The sequence below is a fragment of the Dendronephthya gigantea genome, unplaced genomic scaffold (genome assembly GCF_004324835.1).
Source record: "Dendronephthya gigantea isolate DGI-Jeju-01 unplaced genomic scaffold, DenGig_1.0 000108F, whole genome shotgun sequence".
Lineage (NCBI taxonomy): Eukaryota > Metazoa > Cnidaria > Anthozoa > Malacalcyonacea > Nephtheidae > Dendronephthya > Dendronephthya gigantea.
The window spans coordinates 670,142-689,005 of NW_021163118.1; the positions used below are offsets into that span (position 1 = coordinate 670,142).

The following is an 18,864-nucleotide window of genomic DNA, read 5'->3' on the forward strand; positions in this document are numbered from 1 at the left end:
AAAATATATTTTTATCTATACTATTACGTTTTTGGCTTTACCATATTTATATGAAATATATTTACAAATAGAAGCAAATACATACAAAGGTATTTTAATTAATACTTTTAATTAAAAAATTGAGTTTCCGGTAACATTATTTGCTAGCATATTTCTTTAAGTGCTTCTTAAATGTTTTAAAAGCTTGTTGGAGACAGGCCCGGCATACTGTATGATCAATCATAATTAATTTAGTTATGACGCATGTCAATAGACAGAGAGTTAAAATAGCGAGAGAGGGTGAGACTGTGAGGGAGTGAGCATCTGTAATCCGTGTTGGAAACATTAAAATAAACTTTCATTGTGATCTTTAGTAGATTATCTAACGGAGGCTGAACATTCACCACAAGCTTTTTTAAATCTTTGTCCAACATATTCCAAATTTTTGTAGCTCTATAGCAAAAACTTCTTTAAACTGATGTTGTTTTACAGGGGGGGAGGAGTGTTGCATGAGTTCGTCTTTATTCCGGGTGTTCATGTTGTAAACTTCATTCTGTTTTAAAAAATGGTCGCATAGTACGGTGGAGCAATTAAGTTCGTTCATGTATTTGTAAGTCATTAGTGTGTCTGTAGCAGTTAGTTTATGAAGCACCATGCTGCAACCCTCTTAAGATCCTCTTCTATGTTGCTTTTGGCATCAATTATGTTCGTGATTGGAAATGATATGAATACTTTGGAATGATCTAAAAATAATTCTAACTTAGCTGTTTTTAGTGCTGTTAATGGAAAGTAGTTTATACAGGGTGAGTAAAAAAAAACTGACACCTTTCAAATTCAAATTAGCTGCAATGTGTCTAAAATCGGCTGTAATGAGACAGAAGTTGCCTAAAATATCTTATGGGTATACGAAGCATATCAAATAAGTGAACCCATTAATTAAGTAGAACATAAAGTTTGTTCCCTTTGGGAGTTAAAATGCATTCTAAGCTCTGTAATAAAGAAGAACGTAGAATTAGTTCAATTGGTTTAAACACTTTCGCATTAATTAACCACGTCTTGTTGATTGTACACAATGGGAATTGTCAAATTCCAGCCAAAAGTTCGCGGCTAATTTGAATTTCAAAGGTGTCAGTTTTTTTTTACTCACCCTGTATAAATGCAGAGCAGCAGAGGCGACAATATTGCCCCTTGTGGGACTCCGTAAGTGATTAATAGGGTTTCGGATACTGAAGTGCCAATGCGAACGTACTGCTTTCTGTCAGAGAGGTAGCTTCTAATAAGAGAGGTAGCAGCATAAGGGCAGATATAGCTCTTTGTTTTCCAATGCATGCATGAAAAAATCGTTTACTAGTATATTGAGGGTTTCAGTAGAATGGTACTTTTTGTTTCCGCAATGGAGTGCCGTAAGGTGGCCTGTCCGGTTTAAAAGGGCATGAATTGTTTTAAGGCCGCTTTCTCACATATCTTGGAGATTACATTGACTATTGAAAGGGGTCGGTTGTTGCAAGCTATTCTGTGATCCCCTTCTTTTAATACTAGTATAATTTCTGCTATTTTCTAGGGTTTTGGAAACGTATTGCTTGTAAATGAACTGTTGATGATATATCTGCATGTCAATTGGGCCTAAGATTACTTGGAGGCAATCTTTGATATAATAGTCCTCATATTGATTTTATGTTTATTATGCGTTCAATTTCCGCACAAGTACCAGGTATGAAGTGAAATGACTCTTCGGTCGGACATGGTCGACTCTTGGTTTCACAAGCCGGTTTACTAGATAAATAATTGATGTTGTTATCCAAGCCAAGCTGCGTAGCTTTTTCGGCAGCTGTTATCCCTACTGACTGCATGGAGAAATCAGTTGAAATCGTTGGCAACCTCTTCCTGGTTTTTGCTGTATATTAGGATTGTTTTGTCTTTACCCCGAATGCAGCTATGAATTATATATAGTATACTTTCCAAAGTGATCCACTTTATCTTAATGTGTGTTTGCTATATACAATGCGGACGTATAGTCCTTCTCTGCGACTTTTTAGATGGGTTTGATTGATTTTTGGGCTGTTTTAAAGTCCATCCAGCCCTCCATCATTTGAGTCTGTTTGTATCCACGGTTTAGCTGGTCCCTGTGGATGATTTAATTGTTTTATAACGTTAGCAGTAATTGTCGAATCTTAACTTCTCTAATTGGAGCATGGACAGCCAAGGTAGTAGAAAACATCACTAAGTTTTCTGAGTTTGGAATTGACATTGGGATCAGGAAAGATAGAAATGAATTATTGTGATCTTGTACCTTTGTTTCATCGTTGCTATCATATGGTTATCAAGTTAGACAGTTTTGCTTTTCAATGAAGCGTTTTTGTGCTGTTTTCATTAATCTTTTCGACTGCTTTCGTCGGGGAAATATGGAAACTCTTTCTTGCCGCGCGACATGACTCAAGAAGAATACAGCATAATATTCTTGCCTAAAATTTGAAACAAAATTGAATAACCTACAAAACATTACCGCCGCGCGCTTTGCAATTGAAACCTTTGCCAAGCGTTACTTAGTTATATAAGCTGAAGAACTGTGTGTATACACAGGAGACTATTTTCAAACTCACTGAACAGCCCTGGCTAGTCTTACTTCACACAAGATGGCTATGGAAAACATTTTTAGCATCAAAGACTTCATTCCCCGTGATCTTCGATTACTTTTTGTTTATAAATACTTTTTTTTCTGTTTATTTGAGTAAATTTAGTATATTAAGTTACTTAATTTATTATACTTATATATTATATATTCATATATTAATATTATATTAATTATATTAATATATTAAGTATATATAGAAAAATATATCGGTCCCCCGGCAAACGGCATGAATCGACCTACACTTTAGCGATGCTATACTCATTTTATCATGATAGCTGCAGCATCGTGGACTTTGCAACAGCCGTACAATTGTTTCTTGGTTGAATTTGACACGCATAATTATACATTCCACCCGAAATTAAGACCCTTCGGCCCTTTAGAAACTATCCTACATTGTGTGGAGTGCTAAAAAATCTTATGATTGATATAATCCATTGTAGTAATATGACAAATCAATTCATTGAGGATCATTTACGTCGCATCACGACATACATACAAGTGCCTTTATGATCAGACAACTTGAAATACGAAAACTCGGTAGGCCCTATTTACTCCGGCGCCAGCGACGGAGTTAAAAATTCGCCCTGGTTTTGTTTTGTGGTTTGTTTTTAGTTTTCGTCGTCGTAAGTATGAAATGGCGCGAAACATTCTAGTATTTTAAATGTGTTTATGACCGTATTTATCTACGTCCCAGTCTTATCTCCCAAGAGTTGTGGTGCACATCTTTGGCTAATTTTCCGATGCGCGATTCGATTTCGCTCGCATGATACGGCAATTCCTCCAAGAGGAACAAATAAACCGTTGTTTTCATGCTGTTCGATTAAGTTTAGATTATATTTAATACATGTAGATTCTGGTCCTATTTTAATAATATCGCTGCTATTTCGCCGTTTAACAAGATGATGTGGTCGTGTATGGGCGCGTTGACACGTCGTAGTTTGTACATTGAAAATTTAATATAACTATATAATGCGAATTCCCAAGGCAAAGTGTAAGACAAAGCGAATGTATCATGCGGTTTATTTACATTTTTGAACTATTGAGCTTCTATACTTTTTAAAGTACGATGTGCTTCTGAATTTCGCGATCAAACATTTAGGTTCGCAAGGCATCTAAATGCGAATATGAACTGTATTGTTTATGTTCAGAAGCTCTATATTAAAGACTGGCACGTGCGCCAGAGTAAACGCCAGAACAGGCGTCTTGTTTTTAATAAAAACTATTTGTGTTAGAACATTTTAGGCACGCCATTATGACTGATTTAATTATAAAAAATTGATCTTTTTGGAGACACCTGGGATGCAAAACAATACACGAGCGACATCTGCAGCTGACAAACCAAATATCTGAATAATTAAGCCTAATATAGTACCATACACAGTAAATTTCAAGGAGTTGAAATTACTCTATAAACAGAGTCACTACTACTCTGACTATAGGAGTTAAATTCTTAGGAGTAAGTGTAACTCCAAAAATGGAGTAGATTTTACCACTTATGGAATTAAACTACTCCCGAAGATGGAGTTGAAATGAATAGATTATATTGTACTCTTGCAGAGGAGTAGTTTTAACTACATAGAGTTATAACAACGCCTTTATTGGGGGTAAAAACAACTCGCATGGCCGAGTTGAAAACACTCCTTCCTTAATAATGAATGTAACTCGTTCAACGTAGTAAAAACAACTCCCACATTAATGTAAAGAGTTATTGTGACTCGTGAATAACATGTTAGTTTAACACCTCCAAATTTCATTTTCGGGGGTGATAAATTTTGGTGCTATTTTGACACCACTTTTAGAGTTATATTAACTCCTCGGTGGAGTAACGAGCTAGGTCTTCGAACGTTGATTAGTATACAAAAATAATCCCATCTAGAGGGTTAGAGGATTTAACTCCATTTTAGGAGTTAAATTCCTCTCATTATATATTCATAATGGAGATTTGGAAACAAGGAGTGAAGATTGGTGATGCACATCGCGTTAATGACCATTTTTATTGAAATTGAACAAAAGCTTGTATTGAAATCATTTACTACATCAGAATACGTGATGAAAAGATTGCCTCGGATAGTTCTGGTAAGTTTATAACGATAAATGTCATAGAATCAACCGTTAAATAGCGAAATACATGGTCGATCGGTTGGAAGAAAGCATTGACTACTGATCATTATATATCGTATAGCGTATTATTATATAAGGTATTCAGCGCAATAAAAATATCATATTCCACGGTTTTGTAGTTCTAGCATGGAAGGCCCTAATTGAATTTTTTTCGAAATCACATTTTCAAACAAACTATATTTATAAAACAGCTCATTTGATATATTTATGAAAATGTGAATTCCCCAAGTTTACATTTTTTGATCTTTAAAACATGATTTACTCATGAATTATTCAATAAAACTATTTTTTAACCTGTTTATGTGCAAGAAATCCAACCATGCTTGTTCATTTCAGTTTATAATTAATCAAATACTAAAGATTTTCCTGTTTTTTGTTAATTATTTTGTAATGAATCTTTTATATTTTTATATCCAGGATCACCTTAAAATAGCCAGGTAATATGGGACATTGTAATATTGTAAAACCCATTCCTGGTTCTTTTTAATAATTGTCTGGAAGGTGGTCAATATTTGAATGTAATGCTCAAATGCATATTACCTATTTACACAACCAAAAAGTGCTATAAAAATTTGCTGCATCTTTAGATAAGTTAAATATATGTGAGAGTTAGGTGGCACTTAAAAGCTTGGTAATTTGCAGTCTTACATATTAAATGTGGTCTTTTATGCTACAAAATTTTAAGTAATATATCTCTCAAAACTGACCCTTAAACATGCTATAATGATTATGAAGCTATATTTTCATAAGGCTGTACATACAATTTTTTGAAAAAACTATTTTGTGTTCATATCATTTGTCAAAGAACCTTGCATTGAACAGTGCAGATCATGTGAATCAAGCATTGAACAGTGCAGATAATTTAGAGCCATAATTATACACAATATGTATTGGTAGGCAGATTTTATTCAGAAATCAATTTTAAAATATTTGACCTTTTGAATTAACTAACATTCTTGAGGGCTCATGAAAGTTAAATTTTCATAGATGAAAAACAATTAATTTATTTGTCTTTTCCAATGTCCCACTTGCTGACCTCAATAACATTTATGCAAAATCACCAACAAAATAAAATCTTAGATTAATTAAACTGAAGAAATAAGTGTTTGTTAGGTACCACAGAGTATGTTCATAAATTAATAAAGAACGAAACATTAGTGATAGTATTTTAACATTAACTTTCATTTTAAATTTTGACAGTTGATTTTAAAATCAAGACAAACTGAGTCAACATATCAAGAAAAAGAAAACCTCGTGATGTGGGTTGAATTGCCAGGGACACCTATGCTAAGACTTCAGGTCTTTATATAGCTCAGTGGCCGGGTCTTTCTTGTTGAAATATTTGCAAAGTACACACGAAGCCCTCGCTCGCTCCTTAAAAGTTCTCTTTCTCGGTTCTTTTCATTCGAAAATGGTAAAATTAGTAGAGGAATTGTAATTGTGGATTCAAAAAGCTGTTTTGGCGACTACTGCGAGCTATTTCAAGGTAAATATTCAAAGTTATTCTTGCATTTAGTTTTCCCGCCTTTTTATTATGTTAACTTGGCCTGCAAAAACAGACAAATTTATTGTGAGATTCTTGTAGTTTCATTCTAAAATGTTTTTCAAATAGTTGTTTCTATAATTTTTTATGCTGGTCGATTTATTTTTTCTGTGGGGCTGTTGCGAAAATAGTTTTTCAGTCGCAAAACTGACGGCGAAGTATTTTTGTGTTTCTGATCAGCATAAATACATGAGTCATGATATCGCAAGCCTCCGATATTTACCTTAAAGTTCCTGGGATATTTAATAGTCTATAACAATTCGCATTCGTATCTTTAGAAGCAGTAGGAAGACAAAGGTCCACAATGCCCGGTAGAGGGTAGAAGAAGCAATGCCAATGGGAAACTGAAACACAAAATTCAATTCAAGAAAGCCCTAACCTAGCGAAACGATGTTGAAAACAACCCCAAGATAACTGTTCAATTTTTAATGGACGAAGCAACTTATAATGATGCAGCAAATCTAGGTATCTGGAATTTTTTTCTAATTTTTTTTATATTAGCTAAGCCTAAGTTACTTGAAATTATTCCTTCCTTTATATTCACATGTTTGTGCATTTTGGATCACATAGAACATATAGATTTTGAAGGTCTGTTGAACAATGTGCTCTGGTATATGCATGTACACTACTCGAATTTACACTCATATTATGCAATTTTTCTATTTGTTCGTAGAATGAAGACTCGTTTCGTGCAATTAGCACAACAGGATGTTGATCAGTATTGCTCACAGCCAGGTCATCATCTTGGTAGAGTGAGTCTTATCTTAGTAAAATTCTAGTAGAAATGAACAACCAGTGCCTTAATGACTATACAATTATATTTCATGCATACATGCATGCTACTCCACTTAAAGACATTTTCTAATTTTCTTGCAAATGTGCATGTGTGTTGAAATTTAAATAAAAAGTATTAAAGAGCAACTACAGAAGCAATTCCTTTATTGCGTATAGTTGATATGCTGTACTCAAAAAGAAACGTAATTGATCTCATGTATTCAATATTATAATAATATGATAACGATATTTGTGCGGCATTGTTTTTGATTCGGTATTATTAAGGCGGTTTTTTACTATATTATATAAGTGGAGGTGGAAATCTGCGATGGAACGGAATATTTCGCTAAATTCTCTTTTCAATTGTGAAATTAAACCGAAGCAGATTTACTTGATAAATCACAATTGAAAAGGAAATCAAGCTAAAAACTTCCTTCGATTGAAGTAATTTACCTATACACAATTAATTGGTAATGTACGACGTTTTTCTAGTCCCACATATAGTAAACATAACTTTTTATAACTCCTTAATTATATGGAGTAAAGACAACTCTAGACTGGACTCTATATATGAGTCAAAATAACTCTGGATTAGGAAAGGTTGTCGCAATTCCATAAAGTCGATTTTAACCATATAATGGAGTCATATTAACTCCATTATATAAATAGAATAATTCTTTGTTACGAGTGAAAACAACTCCCATTTCGTGGGAGTTAAAATAAGTCTGAAATTGGAGTCATTCTGTCACTCAGTTTTTGGAGTTGTAATTACTCCATTGAGTAGTTAAAATAACACCTACTTGTGAGGAGTTGAAATAACTCCAATTATATAAGAGTTAAAACAACTCCGAATTTGGTGTCATTCTGTCACCGTTGATATAACTCCATTTTTGGAGTTGAATTAACTCCTCAAAATTTACTGTGTAACTTTGCAATTGTTTCACTGCTTGATGCAAGGATATTAAAGGGCGGCCTGGAACATTATTTGGCTTATTTGTTCCATAATTTGGGCTACCCTATACTCAAATAGAGAAAGAGGATCAGAATGTTTCTTTGCTCAATGGAGTATGGCACGATATAATGCAATAAGGTAGGAAACAAGCAAATAATCGTAACGGATTTAGGTTTGGCTTACTGCCATTTTTGTCTCTAATTATATAAATAAATAAATTTTATAAGTTGCACGTATGCCCAACTGCATGGTTAGAATTCCAACGGCATCTTGTTTATGCTTGTTGTCATACAAGCATTCGAACGTGGCGTAAATTTGGTGATTTGTGTTGTCCATTTAACTATAATTATAGTATACTATAAAAATAGCATTAGCCTTGTGAGCATTTGGCTAGTCTTGGAAACGCTTATCAATATTTCACTCTCGTGAGGCGTGCAGAATCTCAGTATTCAATAACTGATGCGATAGAAGCGCTCTTTCAAATAAGTTAACCTAGCATCAAATGTGTTATAACAACTGCCTAGAATAGACAAAACACTTCTCGACGTTTCGACAAGAGGGCCTTCGTCAGGAGAGTTATAGTTTATTGTTTTATGTTTGTAAACAATTCTATGAGGCCAAATGTTATCGACGGTTGACGGACAAATGTTATTACGGAATTGCTATCGACGTTCTACGCATGACGTAAAAACCTGAAATTTGCTGTCGTATAAATAGAACGCGAATGACGTTAAAAACTACGATTTTAAATGGTAAAACCGCGCCCATCAAATTATTCCAGTTGATCAAAACAATTCCTTTCAAATTATAAAATGGATTGCAGCCGCAAAGGATGATGCTTGTATAATTGTTTCGATTGATCATGTTGATTAAACCGACTCTAGTAATTTATGCAAAGCCTTGTAAAATGGTAAGAGTGTAGTCCAGCTGTGCGAGAGGACAAGCCAGCGGTTCGGATTGATCAAGTTGATTAAATCTAACCCATTTTACAAAGACTTTGCAAATGGTAATACAGTCCGGTAACACGGGCGGAAAGGTTTGTAAAGCGGTTCGGATTGATCGAGTTTATCATATTAATTAGACTGAGTAGACAAAGCAAACTTGTGTCAGCATCGTTGCCAACGTAGTATAGGTCATCATTCCTAAATTTTTCCTAAAATGTGCATGTTTAGTGTATTTATTTGATATTATTTTGGTATAAGAGAGAAAGATTCTGAATCCGCTGATGCCGTTCCTGCGGCCGCAGTGCATAACAGTTTAATTACCACTCTATAAATAAAAAAAAAGGGTGTCCCACATATTACGAGACTCGTTTATCGATTTTACGATTACTACGTTTGACGGAGGTGAGGACCGGGGACTTTGCGATTGATGTCAGCCGTTCATGGATTAATTATTTTGTTCTTTCTATTCAAGAAAAAAGGAAGTTCCAAAAATATTCTCAACGATATCAGTTTACTTCGAGACGACACCTATGCAAGATTCTGAAAACATTACTGGAACCTTTATTGAAGACGTCGTAGTCAATTTACCCAAACCAAAGCATACGGCCATGCTATCCACCAATGCGGAGCATAATCGTTTAAAGACGTCGGAAAAAGAGGAAAATTTCCCTGAGCTGCTTAACACTGCTAGAGATAAGCAAAATGTCACCAGCGAATATCAGCTTGGAGAAAAAAGCATTGAAAACGAGACACTTGCGGGTAAGATTGAGTTTTCGTTGGAAGTAGCAAATTTCGAGGCATTCAAATACAATTATATAGGACAGCACCTATGCAAGCACTTAATCGTGCTATATGTCATCCTTTGGATATTTTTCGAATTTAGTTGTCATCAAAGTAAATTCTAGAGGTTCAAAGGGTCCTTATTTCAAGTGGAATTTCACACATGCACTTCAAATTTAAGCCCGGAACAGTTGATGCCAAAATCATTTTATCGGTCACGTTAATTTTATGGGAAATCCGTCAAAATCTTTATTAAAAATTTCATCAATATAACAGTAAGGTTAACAATATTGATAATAATAAAGAAACAAGACAAAAATGAGCGAAATAAACAATGTTTAATGCTCACGTGATTGATATTCATATATTTGTATAATCTTATATATTTGTATATCTGTATAATTATATATATATATATATATATATATATATATATATATATATATATATATATATATATATATATATATATATATATATATATATATATATATATACACCCATTTGCAAAAACGTTGGCCGCAGATAGATATATAGATAGATACTCGAAATCTAATTATAATTGCATATGTTGTGTAATATTATAGAAATCCCATGCAAATGTAATCATAAATGTAACCAAAATATTAAGCACTTTATACGTCGGTGACTGTCGGCGCCGGTTAATTTTCAGCAATATTTTCTATTAAAAAGCAATAGAGCCGTCTAAACAGCGACTAATGCCTCGTAGTTACTGATGAGTGAGCCAATCAGAATGCTCGAAAGACATTCTTCGATACCGAGAAGCTAATAGTTTGCGAGGTGCGTACCACCAAGAGCGAGTGGTATATTATACGACGAGAGCGAGAGGTATAGTTGTTTTACAATACAGTTGTATAGTTGTTTTGTATAGCTAAATGCTATTTCGTGAGCGAATTAAACATTGTTTAAAAATGTAACTAGACTGACTATTGAATTTATCCCGGTCAATCTTTCTCAGAATGTTTACATGTTGTCAATCTGTTGCTGAATGTTTACATGTTGTCAATCTGTTGCTGAATGTTTACATGTTGTCAATCTTTCGCTGAATGTTTACATGTTGTCAATCTGTTGCTGAATGTTTACATGTTGTTAATCTTTCGCTGAATGTTTACATGTTGTCAATCTTTCGCTGAATGTTTACATGTTGTCAATCTTTCGCTGAATGTTTAAATGTTGTCAATCTTTCGCTGAATGTTTACATGTTGTCAATCTGTTGCTAAATGTTTACATAAAAACATGGTTGAATTAATGCAGCCACGGTCAATTAACTTTTGCCGACAAACACGCGCCGCGAGCATACATATCCGTCATGCGCGCATCACGCATCGATCCACGCACACAGTGAGCCATTTAACTGTCCACGGTTCGTTGGGAATTATCTGCGTTATTTTAACAAACCACGCTATAGCTGTAAAATCATCTCTTACAGGCATTGATGGGAAACTAGAAGCCAAAAAATTGGTTCAACGTGATGCGTCTGCCAATAACGAAAGCAGGAATGCAATGACAGTTCAGAACACAGTTCCTTACAATTGTATTATTGAAAACGGTGCTCATGTAAACCACAATGATACAGACAGGTGGATGGTTCTGCACTCTGCAGCTGTTTATGGTGAACCTGATTTAGTTGAACAAAGTACTGAATTAAAGGTAAAGGATGCCAGTCGGAGGACAGTACTTTACAGTGCCGTTAAAAAAGGGCAAACTGATGTTATTAAATATTTAGTTGAGCATGGAGCTGATGTAAATGGAAAGGATAATGACGGGAGGACAGCTCTACACTTCGCGGTGGAAAATAGTGAAACTAACACCGTAAAATGTTTAGTCGAACTTGGTGCAGATGCAAATAGCAAGGATAACGTCGGGTGGCCAGTTCTTCACTCTGCAGTCGCTCATCGTGAACCGGAGATTGTTAAATATTTAATCGAACATGGTGCTGATGTTAATTGCAAGGATAATGACGGATGGACAGTTCTGCACTATGCTGTTAGAAAAGGTGTGCCTGGCAATGTTAAACATTTACTCGAACATGGTGCTGATGTAAGTGGAGAGGATAATAAAGAGTGCACAATTTTGCACTATGCTGTTGAAGGAGGTGAAATTGATATTGTAAAATCTTTAGTTGAACATGGTACTGATGTAAATGCCAAAAATGCTAGTGGGAAGACAATTCTGTACAGCGCTGTTGAAAAAGGGGAACCTCATATTATCGATTATTTAGTCATGCATGGAGCTGATGTGAATGGAAAGAATAATGATGGGCGGACAGCTTTACACTATGCTTTTGAAAAGAGTGAACTTAATATTGTTAAATATTTAGTTGAACATGGTGCGGATGTGAATAGCAAGAATAAAAGCGGGTGGACAGTTCTCCACTACTCCGTTGAAAGAAGTGAATTTGACACTATAAGATATTTAGTTGAACACGGCGCTGATGTAAATAGCAAAACTATTCTGGGGTGGAATGTTTTGCGCTTCGCTGTTAAAAAAGGAAAACCTGATATTATAAACTATTTAATCGAACATGGCGCGAAGGTAAATGACAAGGCTGTTTGCGGAATAACAGTGCTGCACTATGCTGTTGAAATAGGTGAACTAAACATTGTAAAATGTTTAGTTGAAAATGGTGCAGATGTTAATGGCAAGGATAGCGATGGGTGGACCGCTTTGCGGTATGCTATTGAAGAACATAAATTCGACGCTGTAAAATACTTAGTTGAACATGGCGCTAATGTGAATAACAGGAATACTCGCGGTCGGACAATTTTGCACTTTGCAATTGAAAGAGGTGAGCCTGGCATTGTTAATTATTTAGTTCAACATGGCGCTAATCTAAATAGAAAAACTGCTAGCGGGTGGACGGTTCTGCACACCGCTGTTGAGAAAGGTTCAGCTGGCATTGTAAAGTGTTTAATCGAACATGGTGCTGATGTGAATGGTAAAGATAATGAAGGGCGAACGGTTCTGCGTTCTGCAATTATAAAAGGTGAATCTGAAGCTGTGGAATGTTTAGTTAAACATGGTGCTGACGTAAACGAGAAGAATGCTAACGGAAGGACGGTTCTGTGCTCTGCTGTTGAAAAAGGTAAACCTAATATAGTTAAATATTTAGTTGAGCATGGTGCTAATGTGAATAGCAAGGATAATGATGGGCGGACAGTTCTCCACTATGCTGTTGAAAAAGGTGAATTTGATATTGTGAAATATTTAGTCGAACATGGTGCTAATGTAAATGGCAAGAACAATATTGGCTGGCTGGTTCTGCACTATGCTGTTGAGAAAGATGAGCCCGACATTATTAAATATTTAGTCCAACGTGGTGCTGATGTAAATAGCAAAACTATTCTTGGGTGGACAGTTCTGCGTGTTGCCATTAAAAGTGGCAAACCGGCTACTGTAAAATTTTTGTGCGAACATGGCGCTGGTGTAAATGACAGAGACAATGACGGGCGAACAGTTCTTCACGCTGCTGTCGAGAGAGGAAAACTTGAAAGTGTAAAATGTTTAATCGAACATGGCGCTGATGTAAATGACAAAGATAATGACGGGCGAACAGTTCTTCACACTGCTGTCGAGAGAGGAAAACTCGAAAGTGTAAAATGTTTAATTGAGCATGGCGCTGATGTAAACAGCAAGGATTATGCCGGGTGCTCAGTTTTGCACTCTGCTGTTGAAAAAGGAAAACTCGACAGTGTAAGATATTTAGTTGAACATGATGCTGATGTGAATAGCAAGGATAATGACGGGTTTACAGTCCTGCATTATACCCTTGGAAACAGTGACAATGATATTTCTGAATATTTACTCGAACATGGTGCTAATGTTAATGCAGAAGATTATGACGGGTGGACACTTCTGCGCTTTGCCGTTGAATATAGAAAACCTGACGCAATAAAATATTTAATTAAACATGATGCTGATTTAAATACGAAGGATAATGTTGGGTTGTCAGTTCTGCACTCAGCAGTTGTTCAAGGTGAACTTGACATTGTTAAATATTTAGTCGAACACGGTGCCGACGTGAATAGCCAAGATAATGACGGTTGGCCAGTTTTGCACTCCGCGCTTAAGAAAGGTGAACCTGACATTTTTAAGTATTTAGTCAAACATGGTGCTAATGTGAATAAAAAGGATAATGTCGGGTTATCAGTTCTTCACTCTGCAATCGCTCATGGGGAACATAACATTGTTAAATATTTAGTCGAACATGGTGCCGACGTGAATAGCAAAGATAATGACGGGTGGACAGTTTTGCACTCTGCTGTTAAGAAAGGTGATATCGTAAAATATTTAGTCGAACACGGTGCTGACGTAAACGGCGTGACATCTTACGGGAGAACAGTTCTGCATACAGCTGTTAAAGAACGTAAACTTGATGTTGTAAAATATTTATCCGAACATGGTGCTGATGTGAATGGCAGCGATAATGTTGGGTTCACAGTTCTGCACTCTGCTGTTGAAAAAGGTGAACCTGACATTGTTAAGTATTTAGTCGAACATGGTGCTGATGTAAATGGAAACGACAATGTCGGGCTGTCAGTTCTGCACTCTGCTGTTATTCATGGCGAACCTGGCAATGTGAAATACTTAGTCGAACATGGTGCTGATGTTAATAGCAAGACCACCTACGGGCGAACAGTTCTGCACACAGCTGTTGGTGAACGTAAACTTGATATTGTAAAAAATTTAGTCGAGCATGGTGCTGATGTTACAGTTGAAAGTAAATTATTTCTCGTTCGTAATCTTGGTCTGAAGATCCTGACTATGGCCATTTGTGAAAATTCTGTTGACTTGGTCAAACTTTTATTAGAAAGGGACATCGATGTTAGAAATTTTGATACATTCTCCGTTGGAGCAACACCATGGCCAATGAGTCTTTTAGAATGGAGTATCCATTTTTGTCATGATGAGATCACGTCTATGCTGAATATGTCAGTAAAACATCGCCGAAAAATACTGAAATTAAAAGCAATGGATTGCTCCCAGTTAGAGAAGGTAACAAAAACGTCCTGAAATATTGTTGTTTCTAGATATCATTTAATTAGTTCAAAGTCCTAGTTTACCAAGGCTAGAGTTCGCGGGGCTTCTCATTTAAGGTGCTCCACTACAAAAGAACATGATTTATTCTATTTTAAAAGCGATCCTGAATATTTTTTTTTATAAAAAATATACAAAGAACCCGAGAATCAAACAAAAAGCTTTATTAATTAGGGTTTAACACGAGGAAACAAAATGGGTCGATTGGCTTGTTTTACTGTATTGTTCTCTATAATTCATGAATAAATGCAAAGCATTTTTCGGCGCTTTACGTAGCAAACTGAAATTCTCATCCCTCTTTCTTTCGTGTAGGATAATTGAAAAAATAATACAGTTAACTTGATAAAATTTTCATGGTTGACTTTAAAGACACTTGGCTGCGAGGTGAAAAAAAAGGTCCGCTCAGTCTAAGTAAAATAGCGACTGGTTATTTTACATAGATCATAGAAGTTTTATGTTTATAGCCTGTAAAACGTTTAATACTGGACAAGTTTATTTATTTAAGTTCAGGCGCGAGGCAAAAATATTTAGAACTAAATAAAACCAATTCCGTCGTTCAATAAAAGTTAAAACCTAGTTTGTTATCGTGTTTACAAAAATCGTCTATTTTCCATCATCGGGTGTGTCTGGTCTGTTTGACTATATTGATTGAAGATTCCTACAAGTCTTTTCTATTTCAGAGTAACTTGGCTTGCAATATGGGATGAACAGATTTTTACATTTTTCAATATTAAAGAAATTTTTTTTTCTGCAATGGACCTCCTTATGCAAACAGTAAATCGCTTGTATAAAGTTCACAGGCGACTAATTCTTTTGTTTCATAGTTTTTAACTGCAATTGGAATAAACGCCAACCTCTGCCTTGCTAATTCTCCATATCAGTTTTAACCTCTTCCAAGAGAGCTACTCAGATTGCGTATATAATACATATCAGCAGCGCTTGTGTATATATTGAATGTACAGTATATTGGTGCTAATACAGGCACTTTCCGCTATAGCTTGCAAAATTATTATTTAGAATAATGTAAAAATTATCCAAGTATCCAAAACATGAACACAAATTTGAGAAAATGCACTGTCGATTTCAAGTCCCTACGACTTCATTTCATTTCTATAGCCCCTTAATTAACCTTTATGATATTTGCATGTAGAGAAATTTTCCAACATTATGATTAAATTATAGGCTTATCAAGGGTCAACCACAGCAGAATGATTTTGCTTCTATTATGCAGTTTTCAAAAATTAAAGGGATACAATCTAAAAGGTCTTATAAAATAATACTGAAAAAATGTATATATTTATCATGATTTTTCTTGTAGAAAGTACACATGAAGGCTTTCGCCCCGAAGAAAGAATTTAAAATTGGCGAGGGTTGCCTTGGTTCATGTGTTTATGTCGGTCTTATGGATGATGGAAGTGGAGTTGCTGTTAAGAGAATGCCAGTACAGAAGTGTGAAAGAGCAGCGGAAAATGAAAAGGAAATATTGAGTCTCATAAATACAGACAAATCCCCATTTGTAGTTGGATATCGAGATTTTTACAACGATGGTAACTTTTTGCATCTTATTATTGATCTATGTGAGGGACATTTAGAAGAGCTTGTTAATTTTTACGGCATTGAACAACTACAACAGGGAGGTCCACAAATGATCACAGAAATTCTATCCGGCCTTGAATTTCTACATGCTAGAGGAATTTTGCATAGGGACCTGAAACCATCAAACATTCTGTTTGATATTGAGGGACACATGAAACTGGCAGACTTTGGAATGAGCCGGGTTCTAAAGAAAGACGAAACAACTGTTGAAACAGGTGCTAATGGTACCATCGGCTGGGTGCCGCCGGAAGTAATTGAAGCGAGAGAAAGAGAAGAAAAAGGTCGGTTCAAAAGGAAATCGGATGTCTATGTGGCGGGTATGATTGCCTTTTTCATTTTAACTAAAGGCGAACATCCTTTTGGTCCTATGTATGATAGAATGAGGAATATTGCGAAAGGAAAATCCGTAAACTTGAAGAAACTTGGTGACCGCAAGGCTCGGAAGTTTGTCTCTTGGCTGATTGAACAAAAGATTAATCATAGACCACATGCTAGTGAAGCTTTAAAGGATCCTTTCTTGCATAACAATGATTTTAAATTGATGCCAGATTTGAGGAAATAACAAGACTATTTACTTTTATCTACCTATATATAAGCGCACATGAAACGGCGATTTAAGTCAGCTATAATTTATATAAATTTTCTAAAATCTTCTTACGTGAGATGTTTTGATGTTTAAAGAATTTATTCCAGAATAATGATTATCGCCAGATATAAGTGGTCTAATAGACCAAGTTAAAATCCGGTTGTGATTAAAGGGGGGAGAGTGGGTTTGTTGGTTAGGGTGTTGGTATCACGTTGGTAGCATGCAAGAACAAGCGTGAAAGATGAATTATGTTTGATAAGCCTTTAGTTACCCTTCGGCTTCCAGTTTTTCCTATTCTTAGTCGCTGCACGTCAACAATAAATACTATGTTATTAGCTAGCGCTTCTCTCAGAAAGCCACACGTCTGATGGTGGTTATCAATAGGCCCTACTTTCCTGACCCTTCGTGCAACATCGGTCTTCATAAATTCCCTTAGGACAACGATTTAGACAGATAAAATTTGTTATATAAGTCTTTGAAATACCTTATTTATATTATATCAATATCTTAACACGAGCTCCTCGCGCACGTAACTAGTGTCATTTTCCACTTACCCTTCAGCTCACGGTGAACATTAATAGTTTGCTGGTATTTGGTTGAAAAAAAGCGTGAAACTATATCGAACATCCTAAAACGAAACGTATTCTTTTTATTACTCAACTAAGTTTCTCATCTATGAGATTAAAAAAATGGTGATATGCACTTTAACATCCCTCCGAAAAATAATTTTAATTTGTTCAGCTTCTGTCGGCTTGTTTTATTATTATTATTATTATTATTATTATTATTATTATTATTATTATTATTATTATATTTTATTATTATTATTATTTATTATTATTATTATTATTATTATTATTATTATTATTATATTATTATTATTATTATTATTATTATTTATTATTATTATTATATTATTATTATTATTATTATTATTATTATTATTATTATTATTATTATTATTATATTATTATTATTATTATTATTATTATTATTATTATTTATTATTATTATATATTATTATTATTATTATTATTATTATTATTATTATTATTATTATTATTATTTATTATTATATTATTATTATTATTATTATTATTATTATATTATTATTATTATTATTATTATTATTATTATTATTATTATATTATTATTATTATTATTATTATTATTATTATTATTATTATTATATTTATTATTGGTCTTTAATGAATCAAAAGATAAAAATACATATCTTGAGTTACAGTTCATATACGCCTTATTTACACTTTACTAAAAGGAAGCCTACATTACTCATTCGTTCTTATTAAACTATGTCTTGCTGTAGAGAATATTATTTTAATCAATAACTAAGTCATAATTGAATACCAAACGATTTGCAAACACGTTTTTAAAACGTTCCGTTCTAACTTTCAGCCTATGGCTTCTTCTTTTCCTTAAATTATAGCTTGTTTCTTTAGCGTGTGGCATTAATGACAATAATGGATGCTGCCAGAGTTTAGATACTTTATTGAATATTGTTCGATCTTGTTTTTCTAAAAGCATATACACACTAACTGGCTTTGACGTATATTTCCTTTTAAAGCAACGTTTAAAAAAGGCTTCAATAGGAGTTAGGTCGGATTTGGAAGCACCATAAACAGGTAATGCGTATGTAATATTTGGTACTACCAGAGTATCGAACAGTAGATCTATTTCTTGTTGTGAATAACCTTCCTTTCGCAATGATCGCAGGATGTATTGACACTTTTTTGCCTTGATTAATTTATTTTTAACATGTTCACCAAATTTACCATCACACTGAAATGTAACTCCCATCACTTTCACTGCTTTGGACATTGGAATCATTGCAATCGGTGAAAAGTAGTCATGGTCACCTTGCTTGTAAATTGTCATCTC

At 34.5% G+C, this 18,864-nt stretch overlaps 1 protein-coding gene across 1 annotated transcript; it reads left to right on the forward strand.

Annotated features, from left to right (window-relative positions):
* Positions 1 to 11,249: 11,249 nt before the first annotated feature.
* LOC114534872 (serine/threonine-protein phosphatase 6 regulatory ankyrin repeat subunit B-like) lies at positions 11,250 to 16,959 on the forward strand. The gene is made up of 3 exons (XM_028556349.1): positions 11,250 to 11,396; positions 11,502 to 14,741; positions 16,102 to 16,959. The coding sequence occupies exons 1-3, from the start codon at positions 11,250 to 11,252 to the stop codon at positions 16,939 to 16,941; spliced, it is 4,227 nt and encodes a 1,408-aa protein (XP_028412150.1). The 3' UTR covers positions 16,942 to 16,959.
* The last annotated feature ends 1,905 nt before the right edge of the window (positions 16,960 to 18,864 follow it).